This window comes from Ochotona curzoniae, unplaced genomic scaffold (assembly GCF_017591425.1).
Source record: "Ochotona curzoniae isolate NIBS_2020 unplaced genomic scaffold, NIBS_Ocur_1.0 scaffold_4701, whole genome shotgun sequence".
Lineage (NCBI taxonomy): Eukaryota > Metazoa > Chordata > Mammalia > Lagomorpha > Ochotonidae > Ochotona > Ochotona curzoniae.
The window spans coordinates 50,992,452-51,009,228 of NW_024467122.1; the positions used below are offsets into that span (position 1 = coordinate 50,992,452).

The following is a 16,777-nucleotide window of genomic DNA, read 5'->3' on the forward strand; positions in this document are numbered from 1 at the left end:
TTTTTTTAAAGATTTATTTTTATTATTATTTTTTTATTGGAAAGGCGGATATACAGAGAGGAGAGGCAGAGAGGAAGATCTTCCATCCGATGATTCACTCCCCAAGTGAGCACAACGGCTGATACTATGCCGATCCGAAGCCAGGAGCCTCTTCCGGGTCTCCCACGCGGGTGCAAGGTCCCAAAGCTTTGGGCCGTCCTCGACTGCTTTCCCAGGCCACAGGCAGGGAGCTGGAAGGGAAGCAGGGCTGCCGGGATTAGAACCGGCCCATATGGGATCCCGGGCGTGCAAGGCGAGGACCTTTAACCACTTGCACCGCACCGGGCCCCAAAGATGTACTTTTTAGAGGCTCCTAGCTTCGGATCGGCCAGAATATCTTCTTCTCTGTCTCTCCTCTCTGTATATCTGCCTTTCCAATAAAAATTATAAATCTTTTTTTAAAAAATCACCTTTAGTCTTTGGTAGTTTTAGTGAGGTGGGTGACACCTTATTGTTTGAAGCACTATTTTTTTTGTAATGTTACTTCAAAGGCAGAGTTACAGGGGCCAGGAGAGACATCTGCTGGTTCACTCATCAAGTGGCCACAACTGCCATAAATGAGCCAGTCTTTTATAGGACATAAGGAGGGAACTGCGTGGAAGTGAAAACAGCTGGGACACAAACACACCCATATGGGACTGAGCCATGGCAATGGCCAGTGTGAAGCATTATTAACAAATGAAGTAGCTAAGTTAGTTTACTTGCTCTCCCAGAGTACCCTTCCGTCGGGGCAGCCATACTCCAAACTCAGGTCATCTTAGGTTCTCACTTAAGGATTGTGATGAAGGTTTTCAGCACATTAGGACATTAGGATTGTGTGGCAAGTTTTTCTGTGTGTGTTTGTTTTTTAATTCCAATGCCAGGCTTCACTGTAGTGATTATTATTTCATTAGAAAATAGTGTGGTCTGAGTAGGTTTTTTTTTTTTAAACTTCTCCCAAGTGATCCTAATAAGGTCACAGTGAGAACCCCTGGGTAATTACATTTCAAATGCCCATATTCTCTGGGAGGTTTTCTTGTTGGGTAGATAAAGGCAGTGCCTATGTAGCCTACAAATCCTCATTGTTTCTTATCCCACCTGGAGAAGAGCAACCTTCCTAAAGAAGTCTGAACTCTCTCCCTTGAATTCACCCTCTTGGTGTCCTGACATCATTGTTCTGAAATATGTCTGGTCATGTGAACCACTGTGCCACAACAACTGTCCTTGAGATAAGCTTTTCTAAGAAAAATCACATGTTGGGCCCATGTGATGGTTTGATTGGCTAATCCTCGACCTTGCAGGTTCCAAATGGGGGCTGGTTCATGTTCCAGCTACTCCACTTTCCACCTAGCTTCCTGCTATGGCAGGAAAGCAGTGGAGGATGGTCCAAGTCCTTGGGATCCTGCGCTGCCGTGGGAGAAACGAAAGAAGCTCCTGGCTTTGGATTCGCTTAGCTCCAGCTGTTGTAACCACTTAGGGAGTGAAGCAACAGATGGAAAATCTTCCTCTCTGTGTCTCCTCTCTGTATATCTCCCTCTCCAATACAAACAAATAAATCTAAAAGGTCAAAGAAAATGTGTACTTTAATATTTTTATATGTTAACAAAGTTCATATTTGTCATGTTAAATGATTCACCTAAAATTTTTGTGCTAAATATTTTATAAAGATGTCATACACTGCATGGTATCTAGTCAATGATGGACCAAATATTCAACAGTAGTCCCAAGAAAATATTGCGGGTAAAAGATTCTATCTCTTGGAACATTGCAGTGGTCATAACATTGTAAGGCAACACTTGTGCCATCTCCACAAGTGGGTACTGAAAATGCAAAAATAGAGTCAGGGCCCAGCACAGTGCCCTAACAGCTAAAGGCCTTGCCTTGAACATGCTGGGATCCCATATGGGCACCAGTTCTAATCCTGGCAGCTCCACTTCCCATCCAGCTCCCTGCTTGTGGCCTGGGAAGGCAGTTGAAGACGACCCAAAGCCTTGGGGCCCTGCACCCGCATGGGAGACCTGGAGAAAGTTCCTGGCTCCTGGCTTCAGTTTGGCACAGTTGTGGCCATTGTGCTCACTTGGGGAGTGAATCATTGGTCTCTGTTTCTCTTCCTCCAGGAGAAGTGGAACTGCCGAATTAGAACCAGCACCCATATGGGATCCTGGCATGTTCAAGGCGAGGACTTTAGCTACTAGGCCATCGTACCAGGCCCAATGATGTTTATATAGTTGATAAGGGTGGGAACGGAGGAGGGTTAGGGGAAAATGGGTGAGACCATTGCTTTCAAACTTTCTTCGTCCTGTATCTGGGGGAAGTGAGGAGACAAGGAGAGAAGCCACACCCAGCCTCCCAAGTGCCTCCATACTCAGGGATGAGGGAACAGTTACCCAATATCATCCCAGGGTCTTTGATGTGGAGCATATTCTGGGGGTTCTGCTCTGATGATTCCAATAGTTCTGAAATGCTGTTAATCTCATTGATCCAAGGATGAGGAAATCCTTCCAAGGGCCATTGGCTGACATAGTCCACCTTAGAATCTCCATTTGCCCAGATGCTTGCTGTCAATGTTTGGCTGGGGTAGTTATCCGATTTGTTCTGCCCTCCTTCCTTTGCTATGGTAACATGTTCTCTGCAGGCTCCAATGGACCTGTGGAGATCCTTTTAAATTTATTTAAATTTTACCTGAGTGCCTACTCTTTGCCAGACATTATGCCATTGCTGGAGACAGACAGTTAAGCAATGAGCAGTCCCCACAGAGTCTGTACATGTACATCTGGGCATGCCATCCACTGCTCTGTTTAAACCACTGAGGAGGCCCAATGTAGACATGCAGTCTACATTCAGTCCACCAGTCCTGCAGTTCTCTCTATGGTTGGATATCTGAGTACTGTGATTCAGTTTGGAGTATCCCCAAAGGTAACTTGTCTGAAATGATTCCAGACCTGATTCTTGTGTTTGCTTCCTCATAATGGGCTTGGCTGTATCCATCAACCTCATCAACTTACACTATACTAGTAGTTGCAATTGCTGAGTCAGTTCTGATTCCAGCCATGTCTCTTATGTAAGCCAATGGATGAGCTCAAGCCTGTCCACTACACACTTGGCCTTCATTACATTAGCAGGAGTTGCAGCCTAGTTGTAGAAATACCCAATAACCCCCACTAGGCCCACACCCGACCCTGACAGTATGTGCAGCAGACTGGTCTAGTCTGTCTCACATCCCATTCAGCTCTTGCACATCTCAATGGGCTTTGAAACCTAGCTCAACACAACCAATCCCACTGCACAGCCCACACTCAATGCTACCACCTGTCTAACCAGGGCCCACCCCCAACTCTGGTACCCATAATTTCCCTATTGGGTTCACTCCCAGTGCCAGATCTTGCACTTTCCAGGTGTCCTGCAATCTAGATTGACAGTATTTGCCACCAGTCCCAGCACCTGCCTGCTGATGCTGAAGCAAAGCCCAACCAGCCTGCACTTGCTCTGGTTCATGCCTGTACCAGTGGATATGGTTGCTTAGCCCAGCCTGGCTTGCCCCCTAACACAATTCACATACAGGCCGTTGCGCTCACTTGGAGAGTGAATCATTGCACGGAAGGTTTTCCTCCCTGTCTCTCCTCCTGTCTGTATATCTGACTTTGCAATAAAAATAAATAAATCTGGGCCCAGCGCGGTGGCCTAATGGCTAAAGTCCTCGTCTTTAACACGCCGAGGTCCCATATGGGCACCGGTTCTAATCCCGGCAGCTCCACTTCCCATCTAGCTCCCTGCTTGTGGCCTGGAAAAGCAATGGAGGACGGTCCAAGGCCTTGGGACCCTGCACCCACATGGGAGACCCAGAAGAAGTTCCTGGATCCTGGCTTTGGATCAATGTAGCACTGGCAGTTGCAATCACTTGGGGAGTGAAACATTGGACAGAAGATATTTCTCTCTATCTCTCATTCTCTCTGTATATCTGACTTTATAATAAAAATAAATAAATATTAAAAAATAAATATTATTTTAAAAAGTGGAGTCTCAGGCCCAGCATGGTAGCCTAGTGCCTAAAGTCCTTGCCTTGCATGCACCAAGATCCCATATGGGCTTCAGTTATACTCCTGGCAGCCCTGCTTACCATCCAGCTCTCTGCTTGTGGCCTGGGAAGGCAGTCAAGGATGGTCCAAAGTTTTGGGACACTGCACTTGCGTGGAATACCCGGAAGAGGCTCCTGGCTTCAGATCAGCTCAGCTCTGGCTATTGCTGCCACTTGGGGAGTGAGTCATCAGAGAGAAGATCTGCTCTGTCTTTGCCTCTCTCTGTATATTTGACTTCCCAATAAAAATTATAAAAATAAAAAAAATAGAAGTGGGATTCAATGGGTCTGGAACAATGGCCCAGTGGCTAAGTCCTTGCTTTGTATCCACCTGCATACTATATGGGCGCCGGATCATTTATCAGGTGTTTTACTTCCCATCCACCTCCGTGCTTGTGGCATGGGCAAACAGTAGAGCATAGCCGAAAACCTTGGGACCCGAAACCCACATGGAAGACCTGAAAGAAGCTCCTGTCTCCTAGCTGCTGATGGACTCAGTTCCGACTGTTGTGGCCACTTTGGGAGTGAACCAATAGACAGAGATCTTTCTCTCTGTCTCTCCTTCTCTCTGTATATCTGTCTTTGCCAAAAAAAAGTGGGGTTCTAGCCACCCATAAGGGAGCTCTATATTGGTTTCTTGCCTCCCAGGAGGCAAGAAATGTTCTGTCCTTTTTTATCATTATATTTTGATAATCTTTACATAGTTGTTTAGAGCACAAAGGGTCAAGGGCTGCAGGAAAGTGGGAAGGTCATTCTCTCTCTCTCTCTCTCTCTCTCTTTCTTCCTCCCTCTCTCTCCGTTTTCTGTATCTGGGGTAAGGGGGTAGAAAAAGGGAGAAAACCGACCCGACCTCCCAACCATCCCAACGTCCCTGACGTGGGGCATGCTCTGAAGGCACCGCTCAAGTGGTTTTGATAATTCAACAGTTCTGAATTGCTGCCGATCTCGCCATTCCTAGCACAATGAAATCTCTCCAGAATCCACTGACTGACATAGTCTATCTTACAGTCTCTGTTTGTCCAGATTTTCACTGCCAACACATGGCTGGGATAGATGATCGATTTGTTTTGTTTTCCATCCTCTGTTTTGGTACTAGGTGTCCTCTGCAGGTTTCTATGATCTGCCATAGCCTCCATGTGCACCTGGATATGCTGTCCACTGCTCTGTCTGAGCCTCTGAGGAGGCTCAGTTTTGACAAATGCACTCCATGGTCAGACCATGGAACCCGCACTTCTCTTCATGGTTAGGGTTCTGAGATCAGCATTTCAGCTGGAGGGATCCCCAAAGAAAGTTCATCTGAGGTGATCCCAGACCTGATTCTTGTGTGTGCTTGCCAGTACAGAGTCCAGTGCAGTCCGTCACCCCAATCTGTTTATGCATATGCTGGTGGTTGCAATTGCTGGCTCAGTTCTGTTTCCAGCCCTGTCTTCCACATGAACCAATGGGTGTTGGAGCCCAACCCAATCCTGTCCGCCACACACTTGGCCATGCAAACCAGTGGGAGCTGTAGCTTAATTGGGGTGACTCCCAATAACCCCCCCCCAGGCTCACCCCCTTCCCTCGTTCCCATGCTTGCCACTATGTACCATAGACTGGTCTAGTCTCTCCCACATCCCATTCAGCTCTCATACATGTCAATGGGCACAGAAACCTAGTTCAGCCCAACCAGCCCCACTATCCATCTCACCCACATGCTGGTGGGTGCCGTTCTGTCCAGGCATGCCTGCCCCAGCCCTGGTTTTCACGCTGTCCAGTGGGAGTGGTAACCCAAGAGGGAGGGGCCCACTATTTCCCTACTGGGCCCGCTCTCACTCCCAGATCATACACTCTCCAGGTAGTTCTGCAGTTTGACTTAACAGAATTAGACCCCTGTGCCAGCATCTGCCAGCTAATGCTATGGCAAAGCCTTGCCAACCCTCACTCATTCTGATCTATGCTTGCACCAGTAGGAACAGTCAATCCAACCTGAATTTTCTCTGATTTAGCTCACATGAGGCTCACAGGTGTTGTAGCTGTGACTGGTTTGGTCTATCCCCATCCTAACTCATGTTTTTCTGTAGGAGTAGTGGTCCAGCAAGGGAGCCCTCTGCATTCCCCCTACCAGCTTTGTCCCCTCCCTCCCTGGTTCTCACGTGTGCTGGTTGGATGCTGAGGTTCAGTCTGGTATGACCCACCTCACCTCAGCATTTGCCAGTGGGTGCTGTAGCTTGGCCTGACCCGGACCAGCCCAGCCTACTCCCAATTCCAGCTCCCACTGGTGGGTGTTATGGCCTAGCCCAGCCAAGCAGGCACCCAGTCTCAGCTGTAACATGTACTGGTATGTGTTGCGACCATGCCTGGCTCAACCACACTCTGTTCTGGTACTCAGATTCATCAGTGGGTGATGTGAACAGTACAGCCTGGTCCACCCCTGACCCGTGCCAGATGTATGCTGGTGGGTACTGTTCCTTGGCCTGGCTGAGTGGCTCCCCTTCTTGGTTCTTGCGCTCATCTGCAGGGACTGTGTCCTAACAGAGGAGTTTCCCAAGCTCCTCTTCAGAACCTCTCCCTATTCCACATCTCGCACATACCGGTGGGTCCATGGGCCAGCCCTACTTTATCCACCTCCTCTCCTGGCAGGAACAGTGTCCTTTCCTGACTAGCCTTCAATCCATTCTGGTTCTTACTGTTGGATGTTTCAGCCCAGCCAAGGCTGGTCAACACCCAGACATAGCTCACACATGGCTCAGTGGGGATAGAGACCTAGCCTAGCTTGTCCTACACCTACCCTGGTCCTCCAGGGCACCTTTTGGCACTGGAGTCTAGCCCAGTTCAGTGCACCACAGCCCAGTCCACACTTGTGCCAAGGGCCACTGCAGCCACATCTAGACCAGAACACAGTTCCCACTCTGGCACCCGCACTTGTCAGTGGGAACCCCAACCCAGCCAGGGTATCCCCTTAGCTCCCCAACTGGGCCTGTTCCCAGCCATAGATCGTGCATGTGCCAGTGGTTGCTCTGACCCAGCTTGGCATAGCCCCTCACCTGTCTTGGCTTTTGCCTTAGATGCTGTAACCTAGCCTGACCCAGCCTGTCCCCAGTCCTGATACTCACTTGTGGGTGATGGAACCTGGCCTTGCTCAGTCTATTTCCATCCCTGGTTTATGTAAACCAGTAGGTGTAATTGCCTAGCTCAGCATGACCTGTACTGCAGCCTGATTTTTGTTCTTGCTGGTGAGTTAAGGTTTGCTTGGTCCATCTCCTTCCACAATTAACCCACATAATAGCCAACAGTTAGAGCTACTTTGCCCAGCTTGCCCAACCCCCAGGCCTAGACCATGTGATCGTCAGTGAGTTATGACCAATGAGGGGAGTTTCCCAAGTTCCCCCAATTGATCCATTCCCAGACCCAAATCTCATAGATGCCAGCAGGTGTTAGGCCAGTGTTAGGCATAGCCTGCTGTTCCATCTTGGCCTTGTATGAACTGGTGAACATTGCGGCCCTGCCAGCCCCATACCCTGTTTTTGGATGCACATGCAGGTGCTGCTGACTGGACCTGCCCAGACTGTTGTCAGTCCCCTTACCCGTGAGTGATGGAAGGTTCCATGGTCACACCTAACTCAGCCCATCACCATCCCAAGTCTTGAGCTAACCAGCGGAACTTGTATTTCCAAAGGGTTGGGCCCAAATATCCCCCACAGAATCTATCCCCCAACCTTGTTCTTCCATGTTAGTTGCATGACCCTGCCTAATGTGAACCTTCCCTGATCCAACATTTTGCCAGGTACTAGAATCTAGCCCTACTAGACGAGCCCCCAGTCTTAGCTTCTGCATGGACTGGCATGTGGTGGTCAGCATTGTTCAGTGGTAACAAGTCCTACACAGGACTCACATGTAAGCTGGTATATCAGTTTGACCCATACAGATCATCCGGACTCTCTCCTCCAAACCACCAGGTCTCACTACCCTCACGGTCTCACTACCCTCACTTACCTTCAAGTAAAGTTACCCTGTCTTTGAGAGTCCCACAGGATTGATTCCTCAGCAACACACACAGTAGCTTCATTCATAAATGTACCAAGGCAGCAAAAATACATCCCCAAGACCCCAGAGCTTGCACTGGGCAGCCAGCAGGAGGAGCCTGGCACCAACTGGCACACTGCCCGCCTAGGACTCACAAACCATGTGGTAGCAGTGGCTGTGGCCAGGGCCCCAAGCATGTATTGGAATGCATGTGGTACAATGTGGATGAACCTCAAGGACATTAGGGTAAGTGAAACAAGCCAGATGTAAAGAGCAGAAGTTGCATGATTCCATGAATCATATCTGACTATCTGGAGTCAAAGTCCCAGAAACAGAAAGTACAATGGTGCTCATTAGGGCCTGGGAGGGGTGTGGGAAGGATGGAGGGTTCATGTTTAATGGCTACAGAGTTTCAGTTTCAGATGATGAGTTCTGGAGATGCTGGTGACAGTTGCCAAGACAGTATGACTACTGTGTGCCATCTAACTGGATCCTTTAAAATGCCTAAGAAGGTAACTTCCATGTAGATTTTTGCACAAGAATTTACGGTGCTCAGTGGCACCATGGCCTAGCGGCTAAAGTCCTTGCCTTGAATGCCCGGGATCCCATATGGATGTCAGTTTTAACCCCAGCAGCTCCACTTCCCATCCAGCTCCCTGCTTGTGGCCTGGGAAAGCAATTGAAGATGGTCCAAAGCCTTGGGACCCTGCACCCATGTGGGAAACCTGGAGAAAGTTCCTGGATCCTGGCTTCAGATCAGCATAGCACCAGCTGTTGCAGCTACTTGGGGAGTGAATCTTTGGACGGAAGATCTTTTTTCTGTCTCTTCTCCAATATGTATATCTGACTTTCTAATAAAAATAAAATATATACATATATATATTTTAAGATTTATTTTTATTATTTTTTCATTGGAAAGGCGGATATACAGAAAGGAGAGACAGAGAGGAAGATCTTCCGTCTGATGATTCACTCCCCAAGTGAGTGCAACGACTGATACTATGCCGATCTGAAGCCAGGAGCCTCTTCTGGGTCTCCCACGCGGGTGCAGGGTCCCAAAGCTTTGGGCCGTCCTCGACTGCCTTCCCGGGCCACAGGCAGGGAGCTGGATGGAAAGCGGGGCTGCCGGGATTAGAACCGGCGCCCATATGGGATCCCGGGCATGCAAGGCGAGGACTTACCCACTTGCGCCACCGCGCTGGGCCCAACCCGCTACATCTTATGCTTTTGAAAATCACAAACCAAACTTTTGGCTCTAACGTTTAATGTCCAAGTGATAAATTCTCCCTTGACTTTAGTTCAAGGGTGAGTTGGGTTTCCTGGGAAATTTCTGCTAGCTTGTGCAATCAAGAGGGTATGATTTAGGCAAGGGGGCCCAGGGCAGTAGCCTAGTGGCTAAAGTCCTCAGCTTGCATGCACTGGGATCCCATATGAGCGCAGATTCATGTTCTGTCTTCCCCACTTCCCAACCAGCTCCCTGCATGTGGCCTGGGAAAGCAGTTGAGGACGGCCCAAAGCCTTGGGACCCTGCACCTGCATGGGAGACCTGGAGGAAGTTCCTGGCTCCTGGCTTTGAATCAGCTCGGCTTCAGCCATTGCAGTCACTTGGGGAATGAATCAGCACATGGAAGATCTTTCTCTCTGTTTCTTCTTCTCTCTGTAAATCTGCCTTTCCAATAAAAATAAGTAGATCTTTAAAAAAAAAAAAAAAGAAAAATATTTAGGATAGTGTAGCGTACTGGTTTCAGTCTTTCAGCTTCAGTTTGTTTTTCAGAGGATGTTCCAGAACACCCAAAACTATTTTTTTCTTTGCACTTTGTGTTTTAAAGGTTTATTTCTTTTTAATTTCTTTTTATTGGGAAGGCAGATCTACAGAGAGGGAGAGAGACAGAGAGAAAGATCCCCCATTTGCTGGCAACAGCCAGAGCTGAGTCAATCTGCAGCCAGAAGCCAGGAGCCTCTCCTAGATCTTCCATGCTGGTTTAGGGTCCCAAGGCTTTGGACTTTGGTCCTCACTGTAAAAGCTCTAGCACACTGTTCTCAGGCAAGCACTTTTCTTTCTTTTTTTTTTTTAATTTAATTAATTACATTGCATTATGTTACACCGTTTTATAGGCACTGGGATTCCCCCCACCCCTCCCCAAACCCTCCCCCCATGGTAGATTCCTCCACCTTGTTGCATAACCACAGTGTAAGTTCAGTTGAGATTCCTTCATTGCAAGCATATACCAAGCATAGAGTTCAGCATCAGTGTCAGGCAAGCACTTTTCTTAGGGAACTTTTCTTCCCTATTGTCTTATTGATCACACAGAAACCTTTCGTCTGAGCAGCTCCAGCTTGCGGTGATTACTTAGCACCATCCCGAAGGAACACTCTGCTTCCACTAACACTTCTTCCGAGGAAACTAGAAATCCATTCATCACTGTCTGTCAGGACCTGGGAGACATGGATTACACTGAACTGCAGTTCAGTACACAGCTGGTCAAAGCAGTATTTCCTTTGAAAATCATTAATTCCCCTTAAACAAATCCTCTGCCTCTACTCACTTTGAGTGCCATGAAGGAAGTGCTCGGCAGCAGTAGAGTGCTGGCCTGGGTAGTGTTAACCCCTGTTTGTCCTGTCTAGAATACCTTAATCATGTGTCTATCCCTACCACTTATGGCAGAATCTCTCGTACTACATTTCCAAAAAAATTTTTTATCTGTCTCCTCAAAAGTCTTTCCAAATGCATTTTGCCTATATCCCACTGCCTGTGTTTTAAATGAGGTCATCTCTATTGTATCTTTCAGTTTTGACTTGAAAATACCCACCCAAATTTTTCCTGTGGTGCATCAAGCAAAATGAAAAATACTGCATTGCTAAGGGCTATGCTGTCTCCACACATACTCTGGCTCTCAGCCACTAGGGTTCTGCATTTTGGCACCAATGTTGAATAATGTTCCCCTTTCCCCTTGAATATCCAATCAACCATCAAGTTCTGTGGTCTCTGTCTTAACGGTTTTTACATTTGATCCTTTCTAATCTCAATGTCACACTCTCAGATTATCACGCTCTGGGCCTTGGTAACACTTGTATCATAACAGTCTCCTCCCAACAGGATTCTGTCACACCTCTACTCTGTCTGTGCGGCTGCCAGATCCATCTTGCCAAAGCGAAGCTTGCTGTCTTCATTTTTTAATATTTACAGAGGCATTTTAAAATGTGGCTCAAGCCAAGGGTCTTGTCCAGTTAGGCCATTCTTCTAGGCACAAAGCTAGGCGCAGGCAATCTGAAATATTCACCATCTCTTCCACAGGCCCTGTACTTTCTCACCTTAATGCATTAGTTCACGTAGCTAGGCTCTGAAAGAAAGACAGGGCTTCCCTTTACCACAATTCAAAGTTTCCACCAGCCAGCAACACAACACTTCCTTTATATGATACTTCCTTAAGCATTTTTTTCATTCTTTTCCAAAGATATAATCTTTCCTGATTTTAACATTCCCTCAGCCTTTTAATGAAAACGCTTCAAAAAGATCATGGAAAAAAGGAATTAAAAAAATAAATTTACAGGAGCTTGAAGTATGCCACAGGTGGTTAAGTCACTGCTTGAAACTACCTGTGAACCATCTAGGAGTGGCAGCTTCAGTTCCAGCGGCTCTAACTTTGTACTAAAGAGCTTGGGAAGGTAGCACAGGATAGTTGAATTACTTGGGTCCATTATTCCTGTGAGAGACAGGGATGGATTCCCCCAGTTCCTGGCTTTGGCCAGTCCAGCCCTAAAAATTGCAAATATTTGGGAAGTAAACCAACAGATGGGAGATCTCTCTCTGTCTCCCCCTCTGTCACTTTGCCTTTCAAACAACAAGTAGATAAATCTTAAGAAAAATGTGAAGCCCATAGTGGTAAACAGCATATTCTCATATTACATGTATTAGTTGTATCTCTGTCTAAAGCTCCTAAAGTAATAAACAATATTTTAATTCCTTATGGTTCTTTCTGTTTTCTGCCGAGATTAATGTCTTTCATTTCAAAGTATCCAAAATGCACTTACTAGATTTAAATTGGCATAAATACTGGCAATACATCCAAAGGAAATAACTCAAATGGGGCTTTTTTAAAAAGTGGTATTTGTGGGGCCAGAGCGGTGCAGTAGTCAGGTCAGCAGCCCATATGTGTGCTGATTCGAGTCTCAGCTGCTGTACTTCTGATCCAGCTCTGTGCTTATGTGCCTGCGAAAGCAGTAAAAGATGCCTCAAGTCCTTGGGACACTGCACCCAAGTGGGAGACCCAGGAGTTTCTGGATCCTGGCTTCTGAGCAGCTCAGCTCCAGGCACTGCAGCCATTTGGGGAAAGAACAGATGGTAGCTTGCTCTGATAACTCCTTCTGTCTCTCCTTTCGGTCAATCTGGCTTTCAAATAAAAACAAATCAATCTGAAAAATGAAAATTTTATTTGTATAAAAATGTTGGTTTGGAACAGCATGACATAGCAAACAATCCCAAAACTCAACAATAAGGGAGTGGTAAGGTAAATTAACACCTGGGCCAGAATCTTATTCTGCTCCTGGCCTATAATAAATATATATAGGTAATACTTATTAAATGACTAATAGACCACTGTGTTGCAATGTTAGGTAGTCACACACATGTGAAACCAGGCTAAGAAAAAAAAATTCACGAAGCAAAGGAAGTAGACCTACAGAAAACTGAGGGCATGTGAATAACCACAAGGGGTCAGGACAGCCACCTGCCACATTTTGGAGAGGAATTTAATAAGGCGTCCTCACTCCGATTCTCGCAAAACCCTACGAAGCACACGCAGGAGGGTGTTATTAACTCCGCTTCCCAGGAAGGAAGCCGTCCCCACCGAGGTCGGGAAGCTTGGAGCAAGGCGGCACCAGGACTCCCAGCCCCCGCCTGCCTGCTGCAGGTCCCGGGCGCCCTTCCCGCCGCCGCCCGGCCACCGCCCGGCCACCGTCGTTGGCGCGGAGCGTCTCGGTTTCCTCTTCCTTGTCCGCAGTACATTGGCACAGCCAGCCGACAGCCGCGGGCCGCCCGAGGGGCTGGAGCCCGGCGAGGTGCAGGTGCAGACGGCCGCCTCCACCGCGCTATCGTGCGCCGGGTGTCCAGCCCCGGGACCATAGAGTCCGGAAGTGCGGGCGGAGCGGCTCCCGGGAAGGGACACCGCGCAGTCCCACCGGGGAGCAGCGAGGGTTGCGCCCCGACTGGCGGGCGGCATGGCCGCAGCCCTGGCCTTGCGGGTGGTCGCGGGGCTGGCGGCCGCGGCGGTGGCGGCCCTGCTCTTGGAGCACTACGGCTTGGCAGGCCCGCCCTCGCCGCTGCCCCAACCCCGCGCCCCTCTGAGGCCGCACCCGGCGCCGGGCCCCGGAGACGGCAACATCTTCTGGGGTCTGCAGGTGACGGCGGTCGGGGTGGGGGCGGCGCGGGCAGGACGCGCCTCGCCTAGCCGGGGGTGGTGGTGGGGGGACCCCAGACTCGTGGGGTTGGGGTGGGGGTAACGTCCTTCAGGAGGATTTGTGTGGCGCCTGGTCCTTCCTGGGAGGAGCAGGAGCGGGGGTCTTTGGCACACTGCGTCTTCTCCCTGCCCTTCTGCCTGAGAGAGCCCCAGCCCCGTGCTGCCTCTTGCTGACTCGGACGCCTCTGTCGGCAGATATCCGACATTCACGTGAGCAGGTACCGGGATCCAGGCCGAGCGCTAGACTTAGAGAAGTTCTGTTCTGAAACTATTGACATCATTCAACCAGCCCTCGTCCTAGCCACAGGTAGGGGCGGGTTGCCGTGCTCTGATCGGTAGAATGCTAGCCGGAGCTCGCCAGCTTTTCACTCCTGGGGATGTAGGGGTCTCGATAGCCACCGGTTCGTACAGACCCCCACCCCCGTGAGCCCCGTGAGCCCCCCGAGGTAGAGGAAGGAGATGAGACCGTCCACGCTCAGTTGTCAGCCGCAGCGGTGGGAGAGGGAAGAGGGGGCTGCTGGCATTGATGTGGTCTCTTACTGGGCTTGTCTCTTTTTTGTTGTTATTCTTCTTGCAATTTCATATTTCAGAGAGAATTATGGAGAGCCTTTTACTGAACAAATCCAAAGATGATTTCTCCCCCCCCCCTTTTTTTTTCTGCAGTAGCTATCTCCTGCTTTTTCAGCTTGATACTTGCAAGTGTCTCATGGGGCACTCTTTCTTCACCCTTTGATACTTTTGTGGCTTGGGTGCTCTGAGCTTTTCAAACTCTTGACCACCGGCTCCCCAGGGTCATTGTGGGAAGAGGCAGAACCTATTCATTGGGCTATGAATCTGTTCCTCTCCTGATGGAAACCCCTGTGCTGACATGATGTGATGATGGGGTGGTTCTCCACACTTTATGAACTGGTCCCCATTTCAAGTGTTCTTTTTCATTTCCAAGAGATTTTGCTGTTTTGTTTTCTGAATGACACCTTTCAGACTGCCTGCTAATGGGAAAATAAGACATGATCAGCTCACATTTCGGGATTGGGAAGTGTTATGTTCATAAATGTTAAGCACCTGCCCAGTGTTGGTCTTTCTGATAAAGGAACTCCATGTTATCAGTATATTGATACACCCTGTACTGCTCTCTTTAAAGGCTAATCTCACTCCCCCACAACCAACTCGTTTCTAGAATCCCTGGAGGTGCAATGAGCACTGGACTAACCAGAAAAAAATGGAGCCCTGGTTGAGAAAATATTGTTTATTTAGATACTGCCCTAGGCATAAGTGAACTCATGAGTTTATCTTCCCACACATGGGGCACTTGAAGTATCTTTGTGCATTCAGTATGCCTTTATTTTTTATTTTTTAATTTTTTTTTTAACATTTGAGCCTCCTGGAGTTAATTTGCACAGTGATTCAATTCTTACTTAAACCTGCAGGAGACTTGACAGATGCCAAAACAAAGGAACAGTTGGGATCCAGGCAGCATGAGATAGAATGGCAAACTTACCAGAATATTCTGAAGAAGACCAGAGTGTTGGAAAAAACTAAGTGGCTGGATATCAAAGGAAATCATGGTAAGAGTACAGACCCAAATCAAATGAAAACGTTTGTTTTCTGCACTTAATATGGTGAAACTCTAACACAGAACATTGTAATACTAGATAGGCCGTATATCACCATTAGTCCTTAGAGTTCGAAGTACGGTCTTTTCTTCAGTGCATGGAAGTCTTGCAGGCAGGTATGTATACACTTACATATTAAAAGACTTATTGATTTGAAAGAGTTAAGAGAGGGGAGAGATAGAGATTTTCCATCTGTTGATTTACTCCCTGTATGACCACACCTGGAGCCAGAGCTTCTTTGAATTCTCCCACATGAGCAGGAGGGACCTGAGATCCTGGGCCCCTTCTTCTGCTCTTCCTCTGCTCTTCCCAGACCATTGTCCTCGAGCTGGATCTGAAATGAAGCAGCTGATTCCCATGTAGGATGCTGGCTTCCAAGCAGTGGCTTTACTTGCCTCTGCAATGCTGGCACCGAAATATATATATATATAAAAAATCTTAAATAAATATGTATTTATATGTAAATATATATATTTTATATATATATTTAAGGTTTTTTTTAATGTAAAGTTGGAATATACAGAGGAGGAGAGACATAGAGGAAGATCTTCTGTCTGTTGATTCACTCCCCAAGTAGCCACAGTGGTTGGTGCTGAGCCATTCTGAAGCCAGGAGCCAGGAGCCTCTTCCCAGGAGCAGGATCCCAAGGCTTTGGGCTGTCCTTGATTGCTTTCCCAGGCTACAAGCATGGAGCTGGATGGGAATTGGATCCTGGCATGTGCAAGGTGAGGACTTTAGCCACTAGGCTATTGCGCCGGGCCTGTAGAAGTAGATCCTACATGCTTATATCTATCAAGATACACAGGATTGTACATCACAGAGAATGGATTTTACTGTATGTAAATTGGAATTTGTTTCCTTATAAACACATCCCCATAGACAAAGGCAAATGTTTAAACTGTAGCAGATTTTAGATGATCATTGTTGTGTTGGGAAGAAAATGAACACTTCAGAAGAGTCCTGAGGAGAGATGTATTTGTTTCATAAAGGTTGACTTTCTCATTAGTTAAGTACTTCATTTATTAATTAATGACTTCATTTAGTCATTAATAGCTGATGAATAACCTGTTTATTGTATCTTCCCAATGTGTCATTTTTAATTAGATAGTTCTTGCTAAAATATACAATTATAGTCTTGATCAGAAAATGTTTTGTTTGTTTAACAAAATTTTTCTGGACAACTCAGAATTATCAGTTCAAGAAATAGGCCGTCTGCCTTACAGCTTTCTCTGCCATGTTTTCCCTTTTGCCTGATCATAATTAGCGGTATAGGTCAAAATGATTCCTGGTAAATAGCAAACCTGTTTATATTTTTAAAAGCTTTCCAATCCAAATTACTGTCTTCCTTATTTCAAGTAGTAAATATGAAAAAATAATAATTATTATGTAATTTGCAGGGTCCAAGGCTTTGGGCCATCCTTGACCGCTTTCCCAGGCCAGAAGCAGGGAGCTGGATGGGAAGCAGAACTGCCGGGACTAGAACTGGCACCCATATGGGATCCTGGCACATTCAAGATGAAGACTTTAGCCGCTAGGCCACTGTGCCAGGCACCAATGTTCTATGATATATATTTTTTAAAGATTATTTATTTTTGTTGGAAAGGCAGATCTAC

The 16,777-nt window shown here is 47.4% G+C and overlaps 1 protein-coding gene across 3 annotated transcripts in view; it reads left to right on the top strand.

The window, feature by feature from the left end:
- Positions 1 to 13,257: 13,257 nt before the first annotated feature.
- TMEM62 (transmembrane protein 62) overlaps positions 13,258 to 16,777 on the top strand; it is a 38,706-nt gene continuing 35,186 nt past the window's right edge. For all 3 annotated transcript variants that reach the window (XM_040969038.1, XM_040969040.1, XM_040969041.1), the window contains exons 1-3: positions 13,258 to 13,492; positions 13,747 to 13,858; positions 14,979 to 15,116. In XM_040969038.1, the coding sequence (XP_040824972.1) occupies positions 13,313 to 13,492; positions 13,747 to 13,858; positions 14,979 to 15,116 (430 nt within the window). In that variant the 5' untranslated portion in view covers positions 13,258 to 13,312. The remainder of the gene's footprint in view (positions 13,493 to 13,746; positions 13,859 to 14,978; positions 15,117 to 16,777) is intronic.